This window comes from Kwoniella shivajii, chromosome 10 (genome assembly GCF_035658355.1).
Source record: "Kwoniella shivajii chromosome 10, complete sequence".
In the NCBI taxonomy this organism is placed as follows: Eukaryota; Fungi; Basidiomycota; class Tremellomycetes; order Tremellales; family Cryptococcaceae; genus Kwoniella; species Kwoniella shivajii.
In genome coordinates, this window is record NC_085917.1 from 1,241,221 (window position 1) to 1,262,444 (window position 21,224).

General features: G+C 44.4%; 6 protein-coding genes across 6 annotated transcripts; 4 read left to right on the forward strand and 2 right to left on the reverse strand.

Annotated features, from left to right (window-relative positions):
- Positions 1 to 2,499: 2,499 nt before the first annotated feature.
- IL334_007345 (uncharacterized protein) lies at positions 2,500 to 2,989 on the forward strand (the record flags this gene model as incomplete). The annotated part of the gene is made up of 3 exons (XM_062939035.1): positions 2,500 to 2,668; positions 2,726 to 2,830; positions 2,895 to 2,989. The coding sequence occupies 3 exons, from the start codon at positions 2,500 to 2,502 to the stop codon at positions 2,987 to 2,989; spliced, it is 369 nt and encodes a 122-aa protein (XP_062795086.1).
- A 597-nt stretch (positions 2,990 to 3,586) lies between these two features.
- Positions 3,587 to 8,166, reverse strand: IL334_007346 (uncharacterized protein; the record flags this gene model as incomplete). The annotated part of the gene is made up of 16 exons (XM_062939036.1): positions 3,587 to 3,821; positions 3,943 to 4,046; positions 4,123 to 4,280; positions 4,345 to 4,473; positions 4,541 to 4,620; positions 4,684 to 4,892; positions 4,947 to 5,161; positions 5,221 to 5,316; positions 5,384 to 6,763; positions 6,832 to 6,972; positions 7,032 to 7,234; positions 7,290 to 7,404; positions 7,468 to 7,575; positions 7,635 to 7,754; positions 7,813 to 8,037; positions 8,097 to 8,166. The coding sequence occupies 16 exons, from the start codon at positions 8,164 to 8,166 to the stop codon at positions 3,587 to 3,589; spliced, it is 3,588 nt and encodes a 1,195-aa protein (XP_062795087.1).
- Positions 8,167 to 8,693: 527 nt separating this feature from the next.
- On the forward strand, positions 8,694 to 10,286 carry IL334_007347 (uncharacterized protein; the record flags this gene model as incomplete). The annotated part of the gene is made up of 5 exons (XM_062939037.1): positions 8,694 to 8,758; positions 8,818 to 8,852; positions 9,018 to 9,343; positions 9,438 to 9,773; positions 9,843 to 10,286. 5 exons carry the CDS (start codon positions 8,694 to 8,696, stop codon positions 10,284 to 10,286), a joined length of 1,206 nt encoding a protein of 401 aa, XP_062795088.1.
- A 372-nt stretch (positions 10,287 to 10,658) lies between these two features.
- Positions 10,659 to 14,882, forward strand: IL334_007348 (uncharacterized protein; the record flags this gene model as incomplete). The annotated part of the gene is made up of 8 exons (XM_062939038.1): positions 10,659 to 10,913; positions 10,980 to 11,729; positions 11,787 to 11,908; positions 12,010 to 12,632; positions 12,710 to 12,897; positions 12,964 to 13,269; positions 13,325 to 13,745; positions 13,858 to 14,882. The coding sequence occupies 8 exons, from the start codon at positions 10,659 to 10,661 to the stop codon at positions 14,880 to 14,882; spliced, it is 3,690 nt and encodes a 1,229-aa protein (XP_062795089.1).
- A 275-nt stretch (positions 14,883 to 15,157) lies between these two features.
- On the reverse strand, positions 15,158 to 17,021 carry IL334_007349 (uncharacterized protein; the record flags this gene model as incomplete). The annotated part of the gene is made up of 6 exons (XM_062939039.1): positions 15,158 to 15,379; positions 15,478 to 15,814; positions 15,947 to 16,107; positions 16,220 to 16,455; positions 16,526 to 16,759; positions 16,832 to 17,021. The coding sequence occupies 6 exons, from the start codon at positions 17,019 to 17,021 to the stop codon at positions 15,158 to 15,160; spliced, it is 1,380 nt and encodes a 459-aa protein (XP_062795090.1).
- A 290-nt stretch (positions 17,022 to 17,311) lies between these two features.
- Positions 17,312 to 20,636, forward strand: IL334_007350 (uncharacterized protein; the record flags this gene model as incomplete). Its single annotated transcript, XM_062939040.1, has 12 exons — positions 17,312 to 18,318; positions 18,383 to 18,510; positions 18,574 to 18,675; positions 18,747 to 19,009; positions 19,065 to 19,209; positions 19,266 to 19,367; positions 19,421 to 19,477; positions 19,538 to 19,726; positions 19,809 to 19,951; positions 20,062 to 20,166; positions 20,246 to 20,329; positions 20,385 to 20,636. The coding sequence occupies 12 exons, from the start codon at positions 17,312 to 17,314 to the stop codon at positions 20,634 to 20,636; spliced, it is 2,577 nt and encodes an 858-aa protein (XP_062795091.1).
- Between the last annotated feature and the right edge of the window lie 588 nt (positions 20,637 to 21,224).

The following is a 21,224-nucleotide window of genomic DNA, read 5'->3' on the forward strand; positions in this document are numbered from 1 at the left end:
CCAAATCACATACACTAAATAAGTCAAAGTGCGCGGATCTGAATTTTTGGTGTGTGATCAAAGGGGAAGAGATCGCAAAGGGAAGAGAAAATTAGGTGGCGAGAATGATATAGCATTATTCTGACCGTGTACTCACATAGAATTCTTTGGTTCTTCCATATCTATACTCTCGCCTATGCATCATCTTTTAGTTCTCATTCTACCTTTGCTAGCTCATCTAGGTCCAACATCTACCAGACTTATAAGATTTGTACCGTGATGGGATGGATTTGTAAAAGCAGTAAGCTGCATAGCATGGAAATTACTGCAAGAACTTGCGTCCTACCCCGCAAATTTGTGCAAACCTGAAAGAACTCTCTAGTTCAGCTGCCCTTCTTGCTGGGAATAACACCCATAGTCAGAAGAAAAGCCCATCGATGCACATGTCTGAATGATACAATGGCGTGCTCTGCAAAATAAAATGTATTAGCGACATCCCTCGATGTGCTGGCTGCCTTTCACCCCAGGGCTTTGCCTATTGTATTATTGAATCATGGTAAATATCCAGACTGCATCATCTGACCTGTACTCGAGTATTCTGGTGAATAATTGCATGCCACAGAATGTTATGCGGTTGTTTACGATCGGAGGTAAACTTTGATGTGCCGTATGGGTGCCAAAAATTCCGACCGCTTCCCGTACATATTTACACGTCGTACTACCCCATCTTATGTCATTCGTACACGATATGCATGTGATCAAAGTTGAATCAACATGAGAACCGATTATGCCCAATACTCGTACCTGCGGATGGATAAGTTAATCTTGATAAAATACCTTGGTGCTACTGCGGATGACGAATTACACGGGATCCATTTAGCTAATTCATCAATACGATAAACTTCTATTTATGACAACTGGTAAGTAAAACTTTGCATATGTGATATTTGTTCAATTCGGATTCATCTATTTTTCCGGTTACCGTTCTTCACATACAACTCGGACGATCTCATACCGAAAGCTTGGAATATACCGACGGGATGACGGCAAACTTTCTGAGAAGACGTAGAAGTTTCCAGCGAGCTGCGACCCCGCTGGCTCTGAACCGAAGACCACACAATCGATAGCAGCGAAAGAGGTCAGTTGATCAACTTGCACCTACGTGCTCATAGTTCTACCTGAACACATGAAAATACAAAGTATTGCACCAAACGCTTGGCAAATGCTAATACTGATCTGGAATGATGACTTAATCGTCTGACTCCCCATAGACTAGTCCTGTTAGGTAAATGAACTAATAATGAAAGATTTTGACCTGGAATTTGTTCTTTCCTTAGTCCTAAAAGATGACTAAAGTACTGTACCTCATTGATGCTAGTGATGAAAAGATGCTTCATGCGATCGGACTACTCTGTAGGCAGTGTCACAGAAGTGAGCACAGGGATCCAGTCTGCCAAGAATAACAATCACCTTGAATCCGGCCAAGCGAATACATACATGTAGGCCCCACAAAGATCCCTCTTAGCGTTGAATTCAACTTGAATGTCAGTCTAGTATCAAGTTACCCAAACTTCCGTGGGAGCTTCATGAACAGCAAGCAGGAGTGCGCAACGGCAATATTGAGTTCGACCATGAGGAAACTTTCGGTGTGATGTAATTTAAGAACATTCGTGCAATACGATCGTAGCTTTCTAAAGGAGAACAAGCGGATCAAGATGTCGTCAATCAGTCGAGATCCACCGACATGAATAGGCTCCAATGATTTCTTCGGTCAGAAGAAGACGACAAAGGAGATCATGAGATCTGAAATTAGCGGATGCGGAGAATTCGTCTCCGTGAAAACGTGGTTATCAACTTTTGTGGCATTTTGGGCTCCAACAAGCCCGTGCTCATACTCGTACTCACAATATTGTGGCGTGATTTCGAAACTTACTTCTTATTTCGCTTCAAGAGATTGCCAAGTGCAATTAGGTCAACTCATTTACTTACCAGGTGCCATGACATATCTCAAACGTAAAAAAGGTGGAACGATAGATTGTCAGTAATACAAGAAATCTGACTTACCTTACGAACGATGCAAACGCAAACATGGACAGACACACGTTCATAACGGTCTTTGAACCTTGTCTTCGATTAGATCTGGCTTCAGTACGTGCTGCGCCTACCCTTCAGTATACAGATCCGCAGTACATGACCTCAATGGCGACGTCTGTGATTCTCGAATTTTCCTCATTAATTCGCTTCGGAACCTAGTCTTCCCAAATTGTCATTAACAGAAGACGGGAAGGCTCCATGTTCGGTCAATGGTCAATTTTTGATCCGCTTTTCACATCGTACTGTATTCACGTCTTGAAAAGGAGCTCTTAGTGATGAGATGAACCTCCAAAAAGGTATAAATACCCCTCATCCGGATCGACATCCAACTCGTTTTTCTTCATCACAAATCAACTCAACAATTCACATCTCACTTGACTACTACTCACCCAAACCAATCCAGCTCAAACCCGAACCAAATCCAACATGCGATTCTCCACGATCCTCGTTGCCTGTCTCGCTACCCTATCTTTCGGTGCTCTCGCCTCTCCCATCGACGCTCGAGGCGGTTCTAGCTCTCCACCCGCTACCGGTGGATCTCCCCCTCCAGTTCCTCCAGGATACAAATTAGTAACCGTTGGCAACATCTATATCTGTACGTGCTTAGCCTTGCCTTCAGCTCACTGATTCAGCTAATGTTCCCTTCATGCAGTAACCGACAACAACGGTAACTTTGCAGGTGCCTTCTCTCAAGGTACCGGTAACGGTCAAGGTGCCGGAAAAGACAACAGCAATGCCATCATCGGCAGTTCTTCCAGTGAGCCCGATTTCACACTCCCACTTACGTACATTAGATTGGAGACTGATCATCATTATTGTAGACAATAACCAAGGTTCCGGTAACGCCGGTGATAAGACCACCAAGACTACCACCACAACCAAGAACAGTGGCGGCAAAGGCAGCGAACACCATTAAATGCAGCAAACATAGTTGGCAAGGCCAATTCGGACTATCCAAACTTCTCTTGTCTACGATTATAATTTTTGAATTGTCTGTATCTCCCTTGTATCGCTTCCAAACACCGAACCCTTCTGGTCTCCCATCACTCGTAATCTTGTTGTCTCCCGTGTACGTTAAACAGTGAGAAGTAAAATGAAACGTGAATTTTGTAGCTTGAATGTATTGTTGTCACTCCTCTAATGCCCTTGGGATTCGTCTCAATCCTGGCCGCAATAGTATACAGTATTGATCTTTACTAAACCGTAACAGCACATCATGTGGTCCATAGAGCCACACACACACAATGATTTTCAAGCGAATGCAGTTTCCAAATAGGGAATGAGCTGGGTGCCACAGTCAATGTTACTCAGTAATAGATGCTTACTATCAGTGAATTCTCAATCTTTTTGATATGGTCTCATTGGCGAAGCACGAAGAGAATCGATAAGTCATCCTGCGATGTCAATTGCCAACGAGGTCTCTCAATACCCAACATACAGTACATCAAAATAGCATCCAATATATATGTATAGCCAGCATCATCATTATATTCGACCACAATCTCAATTAGCTTTATCTCTCATCTTCAGCAAATATGTGTTCGACTCCAACTTGATCCCAGTTAGCCTTTTCTCTTTCATGCCAAAATTTGACTTCCCCATCTTCTGCTCTGCGTGGTAGCCATAATCTTTCTCCGGAATCAGGATCGGTGAATGAGGAGAACCATCTCGGTTCATGAGGTGGCAGTTTGCCTTCTGATCGCAATTTCCGAGTTTGTCTTTGTTTCTCTTCGTTTAACGTTTTGAGTCTGCACATACGACGATAGATAGGGCGCGCGAAAAGAGATTAAGTGAAGGTAAGGTAAAGACAAGAGAACGACGATACAGATCAGCAAAAGCCCTTGACGATGTTTGTTGGTAAAGACTTACTCTTGGGCTCTATCATATTCCGCATTTTCGAAAGCTCGTTGATCCGTTCGCAACCTACAATCCGTCGGAGCGAGATAGCTTCGCAAGCCATTGGGAATATCGTTCTTTGGCATTACATCATCAGCATGACCCGTCCTGACACAGACCTTTTTAGGTCCTCAAGCAGGAAATACAACTCACTAGAGTTACAGCGAAAGGAGTCAGATTAAATGGAGCTTTAGGCTTTTCACTATTCCTCCATAGTAGCATATATTCTTTTTGAGCAGGATTGAATGTTGTATCCACCTCGAGCGGTGCTGAAGTACCGTGTCGTCTTGCAATGAGTTGAGTATCCCATCCTAAATTTTATGAAATGTCAGCTATGATATTTAACGGGATGCCCAATGCACAAGGTACGCTCACTTCCTGCAATATCCCAAGCTGTTTTGCCCTCCGCGTCTATAACATTACCCTTAATCTCAAATGCGTCTTTACCTCTCCAGGTTCTAGGCTTGAACGTGAGCGTACATGTTTCACCAGTTCTGTGGTTAGCTAAATTGTGACATCAGCTTGGGACTCTAGCTTTAAGAACAAAACTACTGAGGGGAAAATTACTTACTGACGATCAGATCTCCATAATGGTCGATAAGGGGCGAACCCATGATGAAATTGGAAACATTCGTAGTGACTTTCTTCCATCTACGCGTCAAGTTCGAACATCAATACAACACGTATCTGCCACATATGGCTCGCATAACTTACGAGTAATGCTCTATGACACAGTCTTCGCCATATTCAGGACCGGCATCAGGATATTCTGAGCCTTTCACCCATGATCTCGGAATGATCAGATCAGCATGCGCTACACCCGTGGGTCTGATCTCGAATGATTTTCCTTGGAATTTGTTCTGAGCGTCAACTTCTCCATAGTATTTCCATGTTGGCGCTTCCGAATAACAGGCGGAAATTGGCTGGATTTGGTGTATTAGCTATGTATACCTGCAAGATCCTCGACAGCTACTCACAGGATGATGGGACACTTGCTCGGAGATATACCTGTACCTATTAGGTATAGCATATTCAAAAGATTGCGACAGCAAAGGGTTGAAAGGTTTGGCGATACGGCCGATAGTGGAGGAGTAATTACTCATGGCAAAAGCACCAACAAAGGCGATTCGCTTCAATGAATCCTGCTCCCCCGCAGCGACCGTGAGACAAGCGTCGTATTCCATATCTTCGGCTGAATCAAACGAATCAGCTAAATCATTCTCTGTCGCAAACGCCAACAAAAGGGCTCACCCATTCTCTGCAGCATCGAGGTACATTCGTTGAAGCTAACAGGGAATGAGATCTTGGTAAGATCTTTTCCGATAGAGGATTTCAGGATGCTCCATACTACATGGAACACAGTCATCAGCTTGTGAATTTTTAAACATATGGAGGAACTTTTGTCTTCACTTACAGCTTACGGAGGGGCGTTTGTCATCATCGATAGGTAATCTGTTTCTGACGTGCAGGTAAGGCTCAAGACTTTTTCTAGCCAAAAGTTCCTTGACAGTACCTCTTGCAGCTGGCTTCTGTGTTTCCAAACTGAAACTCTGCTTTTCTATGGCAGTGGGAGTACCAGGACGTTCTTTCTCTGGATGAGCGATGCTATCGTACAATTTGAGATTAGGTAGAGTACCTGTCTCAATCGCATCGAAGAATTCATCGTCATCATCTTCTTCATCATCTGATTCAGCAGCTAAGATAGCATCATGCGCCTCTTGGATATTAGGTACAGAAGGTCGAGGTGTAAGTGATGGCTTGACTGGAGATTGTAAAGCATTTACGGCTTGGTCCAATATGCCTTGGGAGACGATCGAACGCTTTTCAGGTACTCCAGGGGAAGTAGGTAAACTTGGTAGGTTTTCCGATCCAGCTAAATTAGCTAAGACTTCTTTAGCCTGTTTCAGGGCTTTTCTTTTCTTCTCGTTATCTTTGGCAGCTTCGGTCAATTGTCGATCAGCTTCAGCTTGCTGTTGGGCAACGGTCAACATATTTTCCTCCCAAATATGTCTAGCCGCCACCTCCCGCTGAATACGATTGAGAAGGTGTTTCTCCCTGTCTTGAGTCATGATATTTTGTTGTGAAATTTGGTTGGCTAGAGTAGAAAGAGATTGTCGTAAAGCATCTTTCACCGCTTGTTGACGGGATGAAGACCTTGCTAGGTCGTTACCTCCACGAGTGGGAGAAGCGTTTGCTGATGAAGGAGGAGTGACAACCGAGTCGATCAACTGAAGCGTCATTTCAACCTGAGCTTTAATATTCAGTGTTCCAAGATCATATGTTGCCTGATGAGGGATACCAGTGTGTTGGTCCCCACTGCCTGTGATGGAATTGTTGTCATGTCCTTCGTAAACAGACAGGATCTCTGTTGCATCGTCTTCTGTGACAGCTGTTCGCGAAGAGGAGTGAAGCATCCCGCTCCCTTGTGGTGCACCGTCAGGAATGCTGACTACACTTAATCCAGTGGTCGACCGTTGAAGGTTGGGACTGAGGAAGGAGTCGATAGGTGGAAGAGATCCGGCGGCCGTTCCCCTGTCCTGATTAAGACTCATACTTCGTTTCGGTTGACCATCGGATCCGCCTTTCTTCTGGTGATATTCGATGTTCAAACGAATGGACTGAACCCATCGAGCGATCTCTGCTCTGTGAGCAGATTTAACGATGAATTTCGGTACTGAGGATGACACCTTTGAATGAACCTCAAATCTTGAGCCATCAGTGGAGGGGTGAAGGGTAGCAACCGCCATCGCAATCGATCCTCGACAAGCTATTTGTTCGTCTTCTCGATTACGGTCTGTGCGACTTATTAGTCCATTTTGTAATTCAGTCGGTCAAAACGACAAATTTGAGCAAATGACATACAATAACTCAGAACACCATTTTCCAAGACGAACCATCTTGTCCGCCAACCACTTCTGTAATTTACCCATTTGCTCAAGAACCCTCGAAGATCAGGTGGCCTGCCATCGCCTTTCGCTTCAACGAGACTATTTTGGTTATTGACTGTTTGTGGTTTATCAGCGTCCGTTTAAGCACGGATACGACGGTCATCAATCACGTACATTGCCTTAAGAAAACCTTGATCCTCTCATCTACGTTTTTCTCACCATCAAGCACTCTTTTACCTCTCTTATCTCTCACAAAGACGTCTGCGCCCCTCTTCGCAGCAATCTCAACAAGACGAAGATCTCTTCGACGAGCTGCCTCGTGCAGTAATGATGTACCACTTCTTTCATCCAGAGCACTCAGATTGAGAATACCAGTCCTACTTGTTCATCAGGGATGTTTCAGGTCGTAAGTCATGGTGAATAAGGGCTTACCTCGGTCCTTCTAAAAACTCGATCATGTTCAAACTCTCATCAACTGAACTAAGAGGACTCGAGATATATCCAGCCAAGCGCGCAAGGTATTTCATCTGCAAATGACCTCGAGATTCTATGCAGTCTGCGTCAATCCTTGAAAGGTGTCATTGACAGTGGAGCGGATGGAGATACTGACCTTCGATAAGACGAGAGATCTCCGAATTCGTCGCGCACTCCAGGGCAGTCCGACCCTGCTCATCACGTATAGTATCGTTTATTCTAGGGTCATTAAGAAACACCTCGACTGCCATCTATCAGTATGGATTTCTGGATGTAGTGCAAAGCATAGCGAATAAGGCTTACCGACATCTGATCTACCAATCTCACTGGCAACGTGCAATGCTGTGGTCTGGGTTCCGGAGCCGACAGATAGATTAGGACTAGGGATGGATGGAGACTGCAAAATCTGTGTGATGATGGGTACTATTTCATGGGAATGAGATAAGCCAACGGGCGCGATGATATACGTATGATGTCTCACCTGATGCTATTCTGACGGCCATGCCTAGTAGTTTGCCAGCTTTTTCCAGGTCTTCCTGACCCCCAACCGAGTTAGAGGAAGGTTTCAGTTCATCAAGGAAAGGCTGCACTTCGGATGGGTTTTCAGATCTGAGAGCTGAAAGGAGTCTAAAATTGTATAAAGCGTTTGCTGAAGCTCCCGAAGCTTGGGAAAGGAGTGTTGAAGAAGATGCGCTTGTTGGAAATCCTACAAACAGACCGCTCAGGTCAATCAGTCATTTGCAGGGGGTAGGAGGGAGTACTGACTACCTGATGAGATAGATGAAGTGGCATCCGCCCCAGGTTGACGGTTGGCGCTAGGAGCGGGGACGCTCATGTTGTGAACAAAGAACTAATCGTCCAGAATACCAGACAATATTCAGTCGAGTCGACACAGGATGTACGGGAGGACGATCGAAGATACCGCTTTGCTGTTGAGCCGTGCTGGTGAAGTGAGACTGCAAGGTTATGAATGGCAAGATGAGCTCAGAGTGTCAATGAACGATGTGAACGGATGATATGAATAGATCAAAGGTAACGGATGATGTTAATTACGGTGGGAGATTGAAATCATCACCATACACACAGTAGAGTAACATTCCATCACCGTACCCGTGATTCGCGGGGTAATCAACAATGAGAAACGCGGGGTCAGTATAAGATGGGTGGTATATATAAAGAGACAGCACGTGAATGTGGCACTTGACGATCAGTAGCTGATGTGGAGACCCCAGAGGACGAGCATGAGCCAGATGTGAGATCCAGACGACGATACATAGTGATTCTCGTACAGAATCAACGAATATGGGAAAGGTCGAAATGTCAATCTAGAGGTGGAAGAGGACAACTATCAGAGTCAGCAAGATGGCTGGCACGGCAGTATGGCTACTCCAGCAGCTCATACCTCCATTACTGCTCACTTACTTCTAGTACGTCACAGCGCCTTCTCGAGTATCTGTCACGACTGAACAAAATATGATGCCCGTAGCTTCGGGTGGAAGATAACGACTTTCGAGACGCCTCGTGAGCTCCGACAAATACTGAAGGTGAACATAGACAACGAGGCTTGCTGACACGCTTCCATCGCAGGCAAGCTATTATCGGAAAAATCAATACATCCTATTTTTTGTCGTGAGCATCTCTAGATTAGTATTAAAGGAAGCTCACCATTGCTGATGCCCATTTTAGAGATATATAGGACACTACCAACACTTCTTGTTGGATCAATAACGATCGTCTATCTTCGACTATACTTCTTATCATCTACCCAATCTACCCCTCCATACGATCCACCTCCAGCTATAAGAAACAGGAAGATCATATTTCAGTGTCTTTCACCGTCTGAAGCTAAAGCTTTACGACTGGCGAATGATGCTGCAAATCAATACGACGAAGAACCGATGGTCGAGCGATGTCATAGGGACAGATGCGGAGGAAGATGGAAACCGGCTAGAACGAGACATTGTAGTATGTGTCAGAGATGTAGAGGTGGATGGGATCATCATTGTCCTTTTGTGAGTGAACGCTCATGTCTTTTTCATCGCATTTGCTGCTTATCGCGCGCTTTCGGACTGAGTGTGAACAACAGCTGATATATCAGGTGCATAGTTCGCAAATTGCCTGACTGCACAATATATGCGCTCGTTCCTTGCTTTACTGCTATATACTCCTCCAACAGTTCTGCTGCTTTCGTTGCCGTTATACAAACCACTGTGCAATAGAGCCATAGCTGCATACGCTTTTTCAAGATCCAGTGACGAGATAAGGCAATATTGGTGGGACTGGTCGTATAGCTGGGTCATAGCTGGTGGTCCTATAGGTCGATATGCGGGTGGAATGATTTTAGGATGGAGGGAGTTAGATAAAATGGACAATGACAAAACGCTTAGATTGGGGGTAGGTTTAATGATTGGATTTGGTGTGTTATTGGCCCTCGTAACAACTGTAAGCTATATTTTCTCATATTCAAGCTGAAGATCCTATGTATTGAGATTTTGCTGAAATGAGTGTTAGGGTTTAGCGTTTAGTACGATAACGTTACTTGTTAGAGGTAATTTAACAATCGATAAAGGTAGATCAACAGCTCACAACCAGGCTCTCCATGCCATTTATAAGTCCAAAATGAGTGGACGGTCTATTCCACCTGAATTAGAAATGAATCTGAAACGGTTTTCTGATACGCGTCACTTCTATGTCCCATTCCCAGAATCCTTTCAGAATAATGGAAAAGAGGGGATAGTATTACCAATATTAGATCATGAGAGACCGTATGATCATGGATGGAAGAAGAATCTCGAGATTGTGTTGGGAAAAGGATGGGCTTGGCTGCTACCTTGGAACGCTATGCAACGCGGCATGGGAGACGAGATGTTTTCATGGCCCATTGAGGAAGGGGTAAAGAATAGGCTGATGGAGGAAGCGGAGAGGATCGCTTTAGAAATTCAAGGAGATAGTTGACAAGAACACTCAGAGAGGCGGTCGGCCCAATATGTTCCAGCATCGACTTGCTTAGACTTCTTGTACTCTACCATACATTCATGATATACCATGCATACATACATCCCACTCGATGTCGTTCAATACCTGTTCGGGCATTGGCCGAAGTTGAGGTATCGTCAATTTTGATTCCGCCCGGTTGTCAATTCCGAGTTTGATTACCGAGTTGTAGTAAACCTGTTAGTCGCCCTCAAAGAGAATAAGACAAACTCACAGTACTCATCCTACCGAAAGTAACATTTTTATTCAATCTCAGTACGGTCCCTAGTTGTGCTTCTATGACTGGGTAGTGTGCCTCTCCCTAGTCCGCGTGGTAGAACTCGACACCAAGCCATGTCAACTTCCTATCGTCCTTGGCGGCCTCTACGAGCCGAGGTCCACCCATTATTCTCCTCATCTTCAAAATCAACCGACTACAGTCAAGTTGCCCAAGCTTCGAGTCCTCTATGGGATAGACTGAGGTCATCCACACCCAGAGAAGGTCTCGAAGAGTCCAAGCTAGCGGTAGCAATTGAGTGGCCTGAAGACCGACGCCTAGGGAAAGGGAAGGAGAGAAGTCTGATTATATGGGTTGAGCAGGCAGATGCGGTAGGCTCAAACATCATTTCGTCCAGAACGAGGTAGTACAGCTAACTTGAATCATACATGCTCCAGCACGACGATGTTACATCAGACTACAGGCTATATGTTCATCCATCTTTAATACCTTCATTCTCAATGACACCTTTAAGCATCTTGTTACATCTCCATGAACCTACCGGATTATCCTTAGCTATCTTACAGCCTGTTCTTGCTCATCTAGATGATAATCTACCACGCGAAGAGGAACTTCATTTGTCGTCACTATATGGATCTTCAACTCCTAATGGCCATACAGACCATGAAACTCTTGTTCCGATAATAAGGCAAGGGAACTATCTCCCTTCCACAGCGAAATATAGGGTTTTATTGCTCGAACCAGTTACTCAAGGATGTATAACGCCTTCAACGCGAATAATACTTTCTACCGAACCGTATATCCCCAATGATGAGGGGGGAGTTTACGAAGATGATGAAATACAATCAAGTTACGCCAAAACTCATTTGAGTTTATCAAACTTTGATCCGGACGCTTTCCTCTCATCTGACCTATCATTGTCGTTATCCGTTCCTCAGGGGGAGCATTTCGCTCTGAATGGGGAAGATGCGCTGGCAAAATCAATATCATCAAATACATCAGGAAGTTTGACTCCTCGTCCAGGAGACAGACCTCCATCACCACCTGCAGCGCTGGACGAACTAGTGGCTGAAGAGGTTGAGAGAGGCGTCAAATTTGCACCTATAAAAGCAAAAGGAGGCGAAGACGACGTGTGCTGGCTAGGTGTCAGTGGATTAGGTAGAGCGGGTATTTTTGAAGGTGATTGGGTGAGGTTTATTCTCCCCATTTTCTACCAGCAAGAACAAACTGATACTCGGGTGTAGGTGTTCTTAAAACCTATTTCCAATAACGCAGAGGCTAGCACAAGTACAAGTACAAATGGTAAAAACGGTAGATTAGTTAAAGCTCTAGCATGGGAAAAACTCGACGACTTTGATGAAGACCTGTAAGTGGCTCCGTCCTCCCACGTCCCCTGGCCCCATTGTCAATCATATGCCACAAACCATCAGAGACTAGTTCCAACAGTGGATGATATACCCTTTGTAGACCTAGTAACCCAATCTTGCTACCCCCATCTCTTCATCGGTCCCTTCTCAATACCTCAGATTCCACAAAGAGTGTCATAGTCCAGCCAACACCTTTCGGAGCTAGATTACCCACTTTGCCGACAGCAAAAACAGTCACTTTAGCTCGCATAGCCACCTCAGAAGGAGTAGACAAACGATACGAAAGGTCGTGGCTGAAAAACCTCAAGAGACACTTCACGACATCGAAAGGCAAGAACAAGGAGGACGAGTGTCGAAGATTAGTCAGAAGAGGAGACATAATTTCGATTCCAGTATACCCAGCCAAACCACTTCCAGCAGACAATACAACGGGAAACAATAGTGATTCAGATTCAGAGCTAGATTTAGATGTAGACGAAATAGAAATCAAGGAAGATTCATTACCGAAAGCTACAGGAATAGTGTACTTCACTGTTACTTCGTTATCGTATGACCCGCTCGTACCTCTCGAAGAAGATTTTCGGTCTTCCTTATCATCAAAAGCTAGATCTGGCGAATTAGGTTGCTGGGTCGATGTGGAAGAAGGCACTAAAATGGTGTTGACTGGCGTTGAGAAAGAAAGAATTTCTCGTAGAGATGGGGATCTGGTCTGGCACCGTCTAAGTAAGTCTTTGACTTGTGAATGGTATCGTTCTGGTTGCACTTGGTTTGGCATAGACTGATTTTGAAACCCGACATAGATTCTGCACCCCCTCCATTCAGTCATGCACCGACTACCAAACTGCGCGATCTTCTCAAAACTTGTTTCGTCTATCCCACATTATCATATGCGGTACAACTGTCAATCCTGGTAAAGGGGGCTCGTGGATCAGGGAAGAGAAGTTTGATCAAAAATGTAGCGAGCGAGCTGGGATACAACATCGTCGATGTGAGTTTAGCCTAGCAGCTTGCTCTATGCCCTGTGATCAAGAAAAGCAAGCTGATCAAATTGCAGGTTGAATGTTATGATATCATCGGAGATTCTGCCAATGTTACTTCTGGAAGCCTACTAGCGAAGCTTGAAAAAGCCAAATTATGTTCACCTTCTCTACTGGTTTTGAATCATATCGAGGCACTAGCGAAGAAGACGGAAAGTACTGTTCTAGGCAGACCACCAGCGATAGTCAAAGTGCTTGAAGAGATCATCAAATCTGCTAAAGCAACAGATTATTGGCCTGTGATGGTGGTTGGGACGACACTAGAAGCTGACTCTGTACCCAATGAATTACTTGGATGTTTTAAGCAAGATGTCGAGATCAAAGTGAGATATAATTCCTCCAGCTTTACTGGATATCAGCTTACAAAGAATCATGTAGGCACCCAATGAAAATGAACGGTTGACCATCCTTACCCACCTTTTAGCAGGATACACAGTCGCACCAGATGTAGATCTTACTTCAATTGCCAGGCAGTCAGCGGCTCTTCATGCGGGTGATATCCAGTCATTAATCTATAGTGCATACGATATTTCTCTGAAACGCATCTCAAAATCCTCGATTTCCAGTAATATGGCAAATGCTCGATTAGCAGGGATCCAGATGACCTCTTTTGATCTAAATCAAGCTATCAATGAAGCTAGGAATGAGTATTCAGACAGTATAGGTGCACCTAAGATTCCGAATGTCACTTGGGAAGACGTGGGAGGCTTGAGTAATGTAAAGCAGGATATCCTTGATACTGTCCAATTACCACTGCAGAGGGGGGACCTTTTCGGTGAAGGGTTGAAAAAGCGTTCTGGTGAGTTTTAAATTCTTCCTGGTTGTGGATGACGTCCAGTCGATACGTGATTGTTACTGGATTTTCCTTCATTATCATAGCTGTGACTATCTGCTTACTCATGTCGATGCAGGTATCCTCCTTTATGGGCCTCCTGGAACGGGAAAGACGCTTCTTGCAAAAGCTGTGGCAACATCATGTTCTTTAAACTTCTTATCTGTCAAGGGACCCGAATTATTGAACATGTACATTGGTGAATCCGAAGCGAATGTTCGACGACTTTTTCAACGTGCAAGAGATGCTAGTCCATGTGTCATATTCATGGATGAATTAGATTCTGTCGCACCTAAAAGAGGTAACCAAGGTGATTCAGGTGGAGTAATGGATCGTATAGTTTCTCAATTGCTTGCAGAGTTAGATGGAATGTCTTCGTCCTCCTCCGGAACATCAAATCAAGTATTCGTCTTAGGTGCTACGAATAGGCCGGATTTGCTGGATCCAGCATTATTGAGACCTGGAAGATTTGATAAAATGCTATATCTCAGTGTTCCTTCGACGCATCAAGCTCAATTAGATATCTTGAAAGCCTTAACCCGGAAATTCACTTTACACGAAACGTTAAAGTTGGAAGATATATCGGAAAGATGTGAATTAAATTATACAGGTGCCGATCTGTACGCTCTCTGTGCGGATGCGATGTTGATCGCAATGACAAGGACTGCTGAGTCTATCGATCGGAAGATAGCCAATATCAATGCTAAATCCGACCCCAATTCAAATGGAGAAGATGCGGATATGATGAAAACTTGGAAAGGGGATTTGACTGTTCAGTATTATTTAGCTAAAATAGCTACTCAAGAAGAAATTGAAGTTAAAGTAACCAAAGAAGACTTCATAAATGCCTTGAACAAGTTAATCCCGAGTGTAAGTAAACATGAGATGGAACATTATGAAAGAGTACAGCAGGAATTCAAAGGTTTCAGTATTGGAAAATCGGCGGAACCAACGGCCGATGAAGCAGATCAAGATATCACACGACATGGATATGCGGTTAATGGAGTGGACGCGCACAGAGGTGAAAGCAAAAACATGGGAAACGGTGATAGGAAAGGTAAAGGTAAAGCAAGGCAGATTGATGGGGGTGCAGAAGAAGAGTAAACGATCCAGCTTATCCTGGGAACCAAAAGTCTAATCAACGAGAAGTCTGAGTGACCGTGATTGTCAAAACCTCATGGAATTGACCTATGACATGCATACATGTCCATCAGCTCCTATGAAATCGACAATGTGATTCATGGCGATATAGCTCGCGTGATAGGATAGTAATGGAAGCGCATGTGGATCGACCCATATGGTAACATTACATTACAATGGCTGATTGCCCATTTTACTACTTTGTATGAAGCTTCTCAGATTAGGTCTCAGGAATTATTTTATTCCTTCTTCTCCTTTGACTTTTGCTCGTCCCACTTCCTCAGCCAATCAGGCTTCATTCCCTCCAATTCCTTCTTCATCCTCTCCACATCATCTCTTAATTGAGTTTCCATATCGCTCAATGATTTCCTTTCGAAAGTAGGTCTTGATCCAGCTGTATTTATGACTAGACCCTTCATGTCTTCTGGATGTGGCGAGCGAGAAGAGAAGTATGACATTGTCTATTGGCGAAAGGGAATCAGTACAATTAACTGGTTTGGTAATTGCCTTTGAGGCATTATCTGATGTGCAACTTGGTGAAAACAATACTTAGACTCACCTCTAACGTTTCGACACCTTTTTGAGTTTTCAAAGCTTGTTCAATCCATTCACCGTTTTGTTCCCTCTCTTCTCCACTCCAAGATTGTATTCTCAAATCATCCCAGTCGATCCCTTCACTCTCTTCTTGTTGTTGGACAGATAACATTGGTGATGGTGGGATAGAATTTTTGTCATCTGGATCAGGAGAAGGGGACATCCATTCTCGGTAACTTTCTACTAATTTGACTGTATTAGGACCAATGACGGTATGAGGAGCGACAGAAGGGTACATCAGGAGGTTGCACATTGGTAAAAAAGGTGCAGGGTTGACAAAGTAGTTCTTATCGAATCGGCCACTAAATAGGAGTACAATCGTCACTAAAAACCCTCATCGAGACCCATCAAATTGTTGAGCGAGACAGAGGAACAAGTGAGAAGGAGATAATAGGGCTATTCCGAAATAGCGGATGGTTGAAGTTGGATCTCACCTTTCTACCAATTGAGGAGGAGGAGGCCAACTAACACGACAATTCTTTGGATTTCCATCGTGAGCATCCATAATTACGTTGAATGATCTGACACCGTCATCTCCCATATCATGCTCGAATTCAGCGATATATATTGGGAACATGATAGGATACGCTGCGAGCTAAATCAGACAGTAGATGAGTTGTCTCAGCCTTCAATATCCGGGATGGTCTCAGGGATCCAGGTTGATCAAGAATACAACGTGGATTCTCAATCGTGAAACTCAAACTTACCATTGTATCCTCCCATTTCGACTCATCGATTACAACGTTCTCCCATTTCTTGTGTTTCCCAATTGATTTCCTCACTTTCTTCGCCAGACCTAAAGGCGATACCGTGAATGGTACAGGAACAACCTCGAACCCATCTCCTAATTGTGTGAGATCCTCCGATAAGTTATACTGAGGCAAGTCATCCGGTAATGGCGGGACAGCGAATGAAAGATACGATAATGGAGCGAATGGATTTCCTGCAATACTGTGATCAGCAGATAGCACTTTGCAAGGACTCGGTGACTGGTGGTGACAAGACAGACCTACCAGGAACGTAACCTTCTCTTGTACTTATCCACATCTTAGGTTCTACTCTTTGATTCGTTCCATCCAACTTCACACTTCCTTGTATTATACTGTCCACCCTCCATATAGGATACAATACAGCCTTCATGTCTTTCATTTTCAAACTTGTACCTAGACCAAACTCATTCGCCAATGGGGTGATCGAAGGTCCGAATAGCCTTAATAATCCGGCTAAGATCATATTCGGTAGTGCAGCTACAATGACGATCGAATGAGCGTCATGCAGGAGTAAATATCCCATCTTAACCAGAATGAAAAACGACTAACCTGATCCCAGTAGTCCATTTATATACATTCGTTGAGCAGCATCTTCAGGTCGTATCTTGAACGGTACAGAGCTGATTTTCGAGGAAGGAGAAGTCTGACTGGGTGTCGAGAGATGTCGACTGGCAAATGCCCTTGAAGGACCTGCATAAGCTCGGCTGTTTCGAATCGCAACAGAGATCCGAGGAGGCATTTTGAGTACCGTTTATTCTACTCAGAGAATTGGTTCTCAACGCGCCCTACTGTCTAGTATCTATGACGCTCTCTGATATCTCCTCGTCGTTACAATAGTCATCAATCCAATCTTGAATCACTCGTTACACCATCGAATGACTAGATGAGATGCTGAGTGGTTTCGATGTGTCCCGGCGATCGCCGCCATATCGTAATTGTCGTAACTGAACATGGCAAATCAAAACAAATGAAACCCCAATTTATCATCCTAAATCATCACTCACTCGATATACCACTGTCAACGCAATCATGGTGTCACTCAGGGAGAGGACAGCGAGGGCATCGTACTCCAACGTTGCAGAGGGACTGGCGGATCTTTCTTCCGAAGATGAGACCGACAACGAGAATGCTGGACCATCAGCTGCCGCTTCGGCATCTGGATCCGGTTCTGGTGATACCGGTGATGAAGGGGAAAAGGATGATGATACCAGTTTTTCATCGGGTGAATCAAGTGAATTCAAACCCGACAGTCCAGAAAAAGGTCAAGGTAAGGGCAAAGGAAAGGAGAGGGCTCAAGACGACAACGACAACGACGAAGATAGGATTGACGATGATGACGAAATGATGGACGACATAATTGAGGATGAAGAAGATGATGAAGATGATATAGATCCCGCTTTAAGAGAGATGAGTGTTACATCTGGTATCGAACCACTTCCAACATTTCGAAACTCGAGGCCTGCCGATAATGCAAGCCGATCAAGACCAGCACAACAAACGAGGAATGTGTCCACTGCCGCCTATCCTGCGCATGGACAATCAGAAATCAGTTTGTTGAGTTTACAACATCGAGCTTTGATTCAAGCTTCAAGTGTAGCAATGACGAAACCACCAACCGTTCCGAGAAACTTAGAAAGGGAGAATGAGAAACACCTTGCTAGAGAAAAAGATCAATCTAGAACACATGGAGTCGGGATGTTTCCTGCTGGTACGCCCGTGCCATTCACAACTTCGTTAATCAGTAACCCACACAACGGCTGGGCCGGTAATCATATTGAGTGGAAAGACGAAAGTGGAGATAGCTCAGAAAGGAATACCAAAAGGAGGGACGAAGCTTGGGCAAACAATAAACATATGACTTTTGCTGTCCCATGGGAAGAATGGAAAGGGGAAAGCTGGTATCCCGAGACATACTTAGGAGTAGAAGAGGAGAATATGGGTAAAAGAGAAAACTGGTTAATGAGAGATGAGGTTAGGTTAGGTCTGGATGATATCGGAAGATGGACTAAAGAAGAGTTACACTTTCTCAATGAGCTGTGAGTACTGTGATGACCAACACACCGCTTAAAAAAACGACGATGTTGATGTATATACCAATAGGGAGGCAGAAGAAGCTTACCTGCCCACACCGCTGTACAAGGAGAGCGAACCTTTTATAACGTGTCATATGGGTCCTCGCGATCAACAGTCAGCTCATACATTCTCGATATTTGACTCCAAACCACTGTGTAAGTGTGCTAGAGCTAGTATTATCCACCCAGTTGCCTGCTGGCTGACGTTTGTACAAACAGCCGAGACGAACGGTATCCTGCCACGAAAAGGACATACATTCTTTGCTGGAGGTCCAATATGGGGGATGGACTGGTGTCCCTATCCTGATTCAAAATCAGCAGGTCAGTTTACGCTTCCAAAATCCTCTGTTGAAGACTACGTTTTAATGGATAATCATCATGCGCACCTGTAGATTTCGGATATGAACAATATCTGGCAATTTCAACTCTCCCACATCTCGAAACACGACCTCATATGTCTGAGAAATGGCCAAGATCTTCAAAAGGTGCGATACAAGTGTGGGCCATATCGCCGCCGCCTTCGGGCGAAGTGCCAGTGGACGAGCCAATGGATGGTGATGCGAGGACTGGTAACATGACCTGTCTAATGGTCCTGTGCCTAAGCGGTGGTCCAGCTATGGAGATAAAATGGATGCCGTTGGGAGTTTGGGATAACGTAAGTCAATTGTCTTCTTGGATGTCGTATATGTAAGCTGACATGCGTCGAAAAGTACGATTCCGGGTTAATTAGCCATCCAGGATCGAAGATACCTAAGCTGGGAGTATTAGCTGCAATACAGCTGGATGGGTCGGTATCATTCTATGCGGTCCCACATCCTCGCTTTCTGAATCACAATGAGACGCACCCCTTGTATAGTAAGCGGAGTTTCACCGGTGTCGGTATGCGCAGTTAAGTTGACGAATATACGTAGTCAAAATGGACGTGCCACTTCTACGGTTGGAGATACCAGATGCTATGGCCATGTGTTTCGATTGGATTACAGGGTCAAGAATTGCTGTGGGATTCTCAAACGGTTAGCTAACAAGATCAAGTCAACCTATTATTCCGCTAATATTCTATGTTCAGGCCACTTGGCTGTATGGGACGTATATGATGCACTTCGAAATGGCACGACCGGCGATGGTGAGTGAAATCTTCAATGTTGCCGAGCCACCAACATGACGCTGACGACGTGTCCTTTAGTGTTACCGTCGTTGTACACGCCGGTATCAAGATCTGCTGTTCGATCAATTTCAGTTGGTCGAGTACCACCAACTGATAAGCAATTAGGTGGAGAACCGGCTTATCTTCTTATGGGATCGTACGATGGTACAACTTCGATCTTAGACTTACGAGACCCGCTGTATCCCGTGGTGATCAACAGAGCGCGTGGTAAGTGACTACTCGCTCTCAGGTATTTTGAAGATTTCACAGTATGACAAGTCTCGCTGACTTGATATCGTCACCGGCTCAGTACCTTGTATGGCCGTTAAATGGCTTACACAAATGGCATCTCCCGCTCTGTGCGATATTGATTACGCAATCCAGGTTGTAAAGATGAGAGGTAATTTTGCTGGTAGAAGTCACGCTTTAAGCAGTCATCGTGGACAAGTATGGGTGAGTAAATAGCACCTTTTAATCGTACAATTGTGCAAGGCAGGGTTCTTTGAAAAAGTACAACACCTTGTACGGTTTATTAACGCTGATCTGGAGCGATTGATGCAAAGGATCTCGCCACTTCGGACTATCACACAATGCTTGTTTCGGCAGGGTCAGACGGAGCTCTGATTTTGACTAATTTCTACACTGGTTTCTATAGGAAACGAAAAGCTGTACGTGTAAATGGATGCAAACATCGTTGGTGGAAACCATTGCGAATAATCAAAGCTGACATATAGTATCATTGCATAGCCGCTCGGTTTTCATCGGTTATACGAAATGGATTACAGTGAATCGAGAGATGAATATCGTATCGTTGATGATTTCTTGCCCGAAGTAAGTATATTTGCCACTATCAATGCTTCCTCTTAAATGCTGATTGTGTTCCCAGTCTCAAACCTTGGAAAATGCGATCTCCAGACGTCCTCCTAATATTGCCAGACGAGCGACTCATGATACGCCCTCTCAGCTATTGAAGACGGCAGCTTGGAAACCTGAAGTTGGATTACATAAAGTAGCTTGGAACGAAGGTTGTGGGTTATCCAAAGCTGGTTGGTTAGCTTCGGGAGGTGCAAGTGGCTTGGGAAGAGTAGAATGGATTGAAGGAAGATGGAAGAATGGTGAATCGCGGCGAATTCTGTAAGAACGAAAATACGAAATTTAAACGACATATGCACGAGCGAGTTATTACATTTGCATTTCGGAGGAACTTGAAAGGTGCAAAGAGTCTGAGTCAGGCGTCCCTGACTTGATGTGGTTCACTTGATTACCTTAGTATTCTAAACTCTTTCAGATTGACATCGTCGGTAGTCGTCTGTTCAAACGTTATTCATTTTTGGAGATTTTCGCAATGCAAGTCACACTTCTTAGTCGAAATTATTTCCTAAGAGGAATCTAGAGTATTTCGGGCTGGGCATATCCACGCCGGGACTCAGCAACCCTGTAAACCGGCGTCGATGGGATCATCAACAGATGTGGTCCTCAACATATTTTATGGGGGAGGGCTATACTTGGAGTATCATTCTCCCACTCACGACGCTACCAGAAATATTCTCGAGGTCTTGTACGCAGTGAGTGCCCTAATTGTACTCTCAACCTTTATTGTGGATCGGGATCAAGGTAAATGGAGTTAACATGTCTCAGTTGATATCCAACTACAACGATTTTATTCTCTCAACAAGTATACATAGACGTTCCTGGTACGCACTCGTAAATGCTAATTATGCTAGAA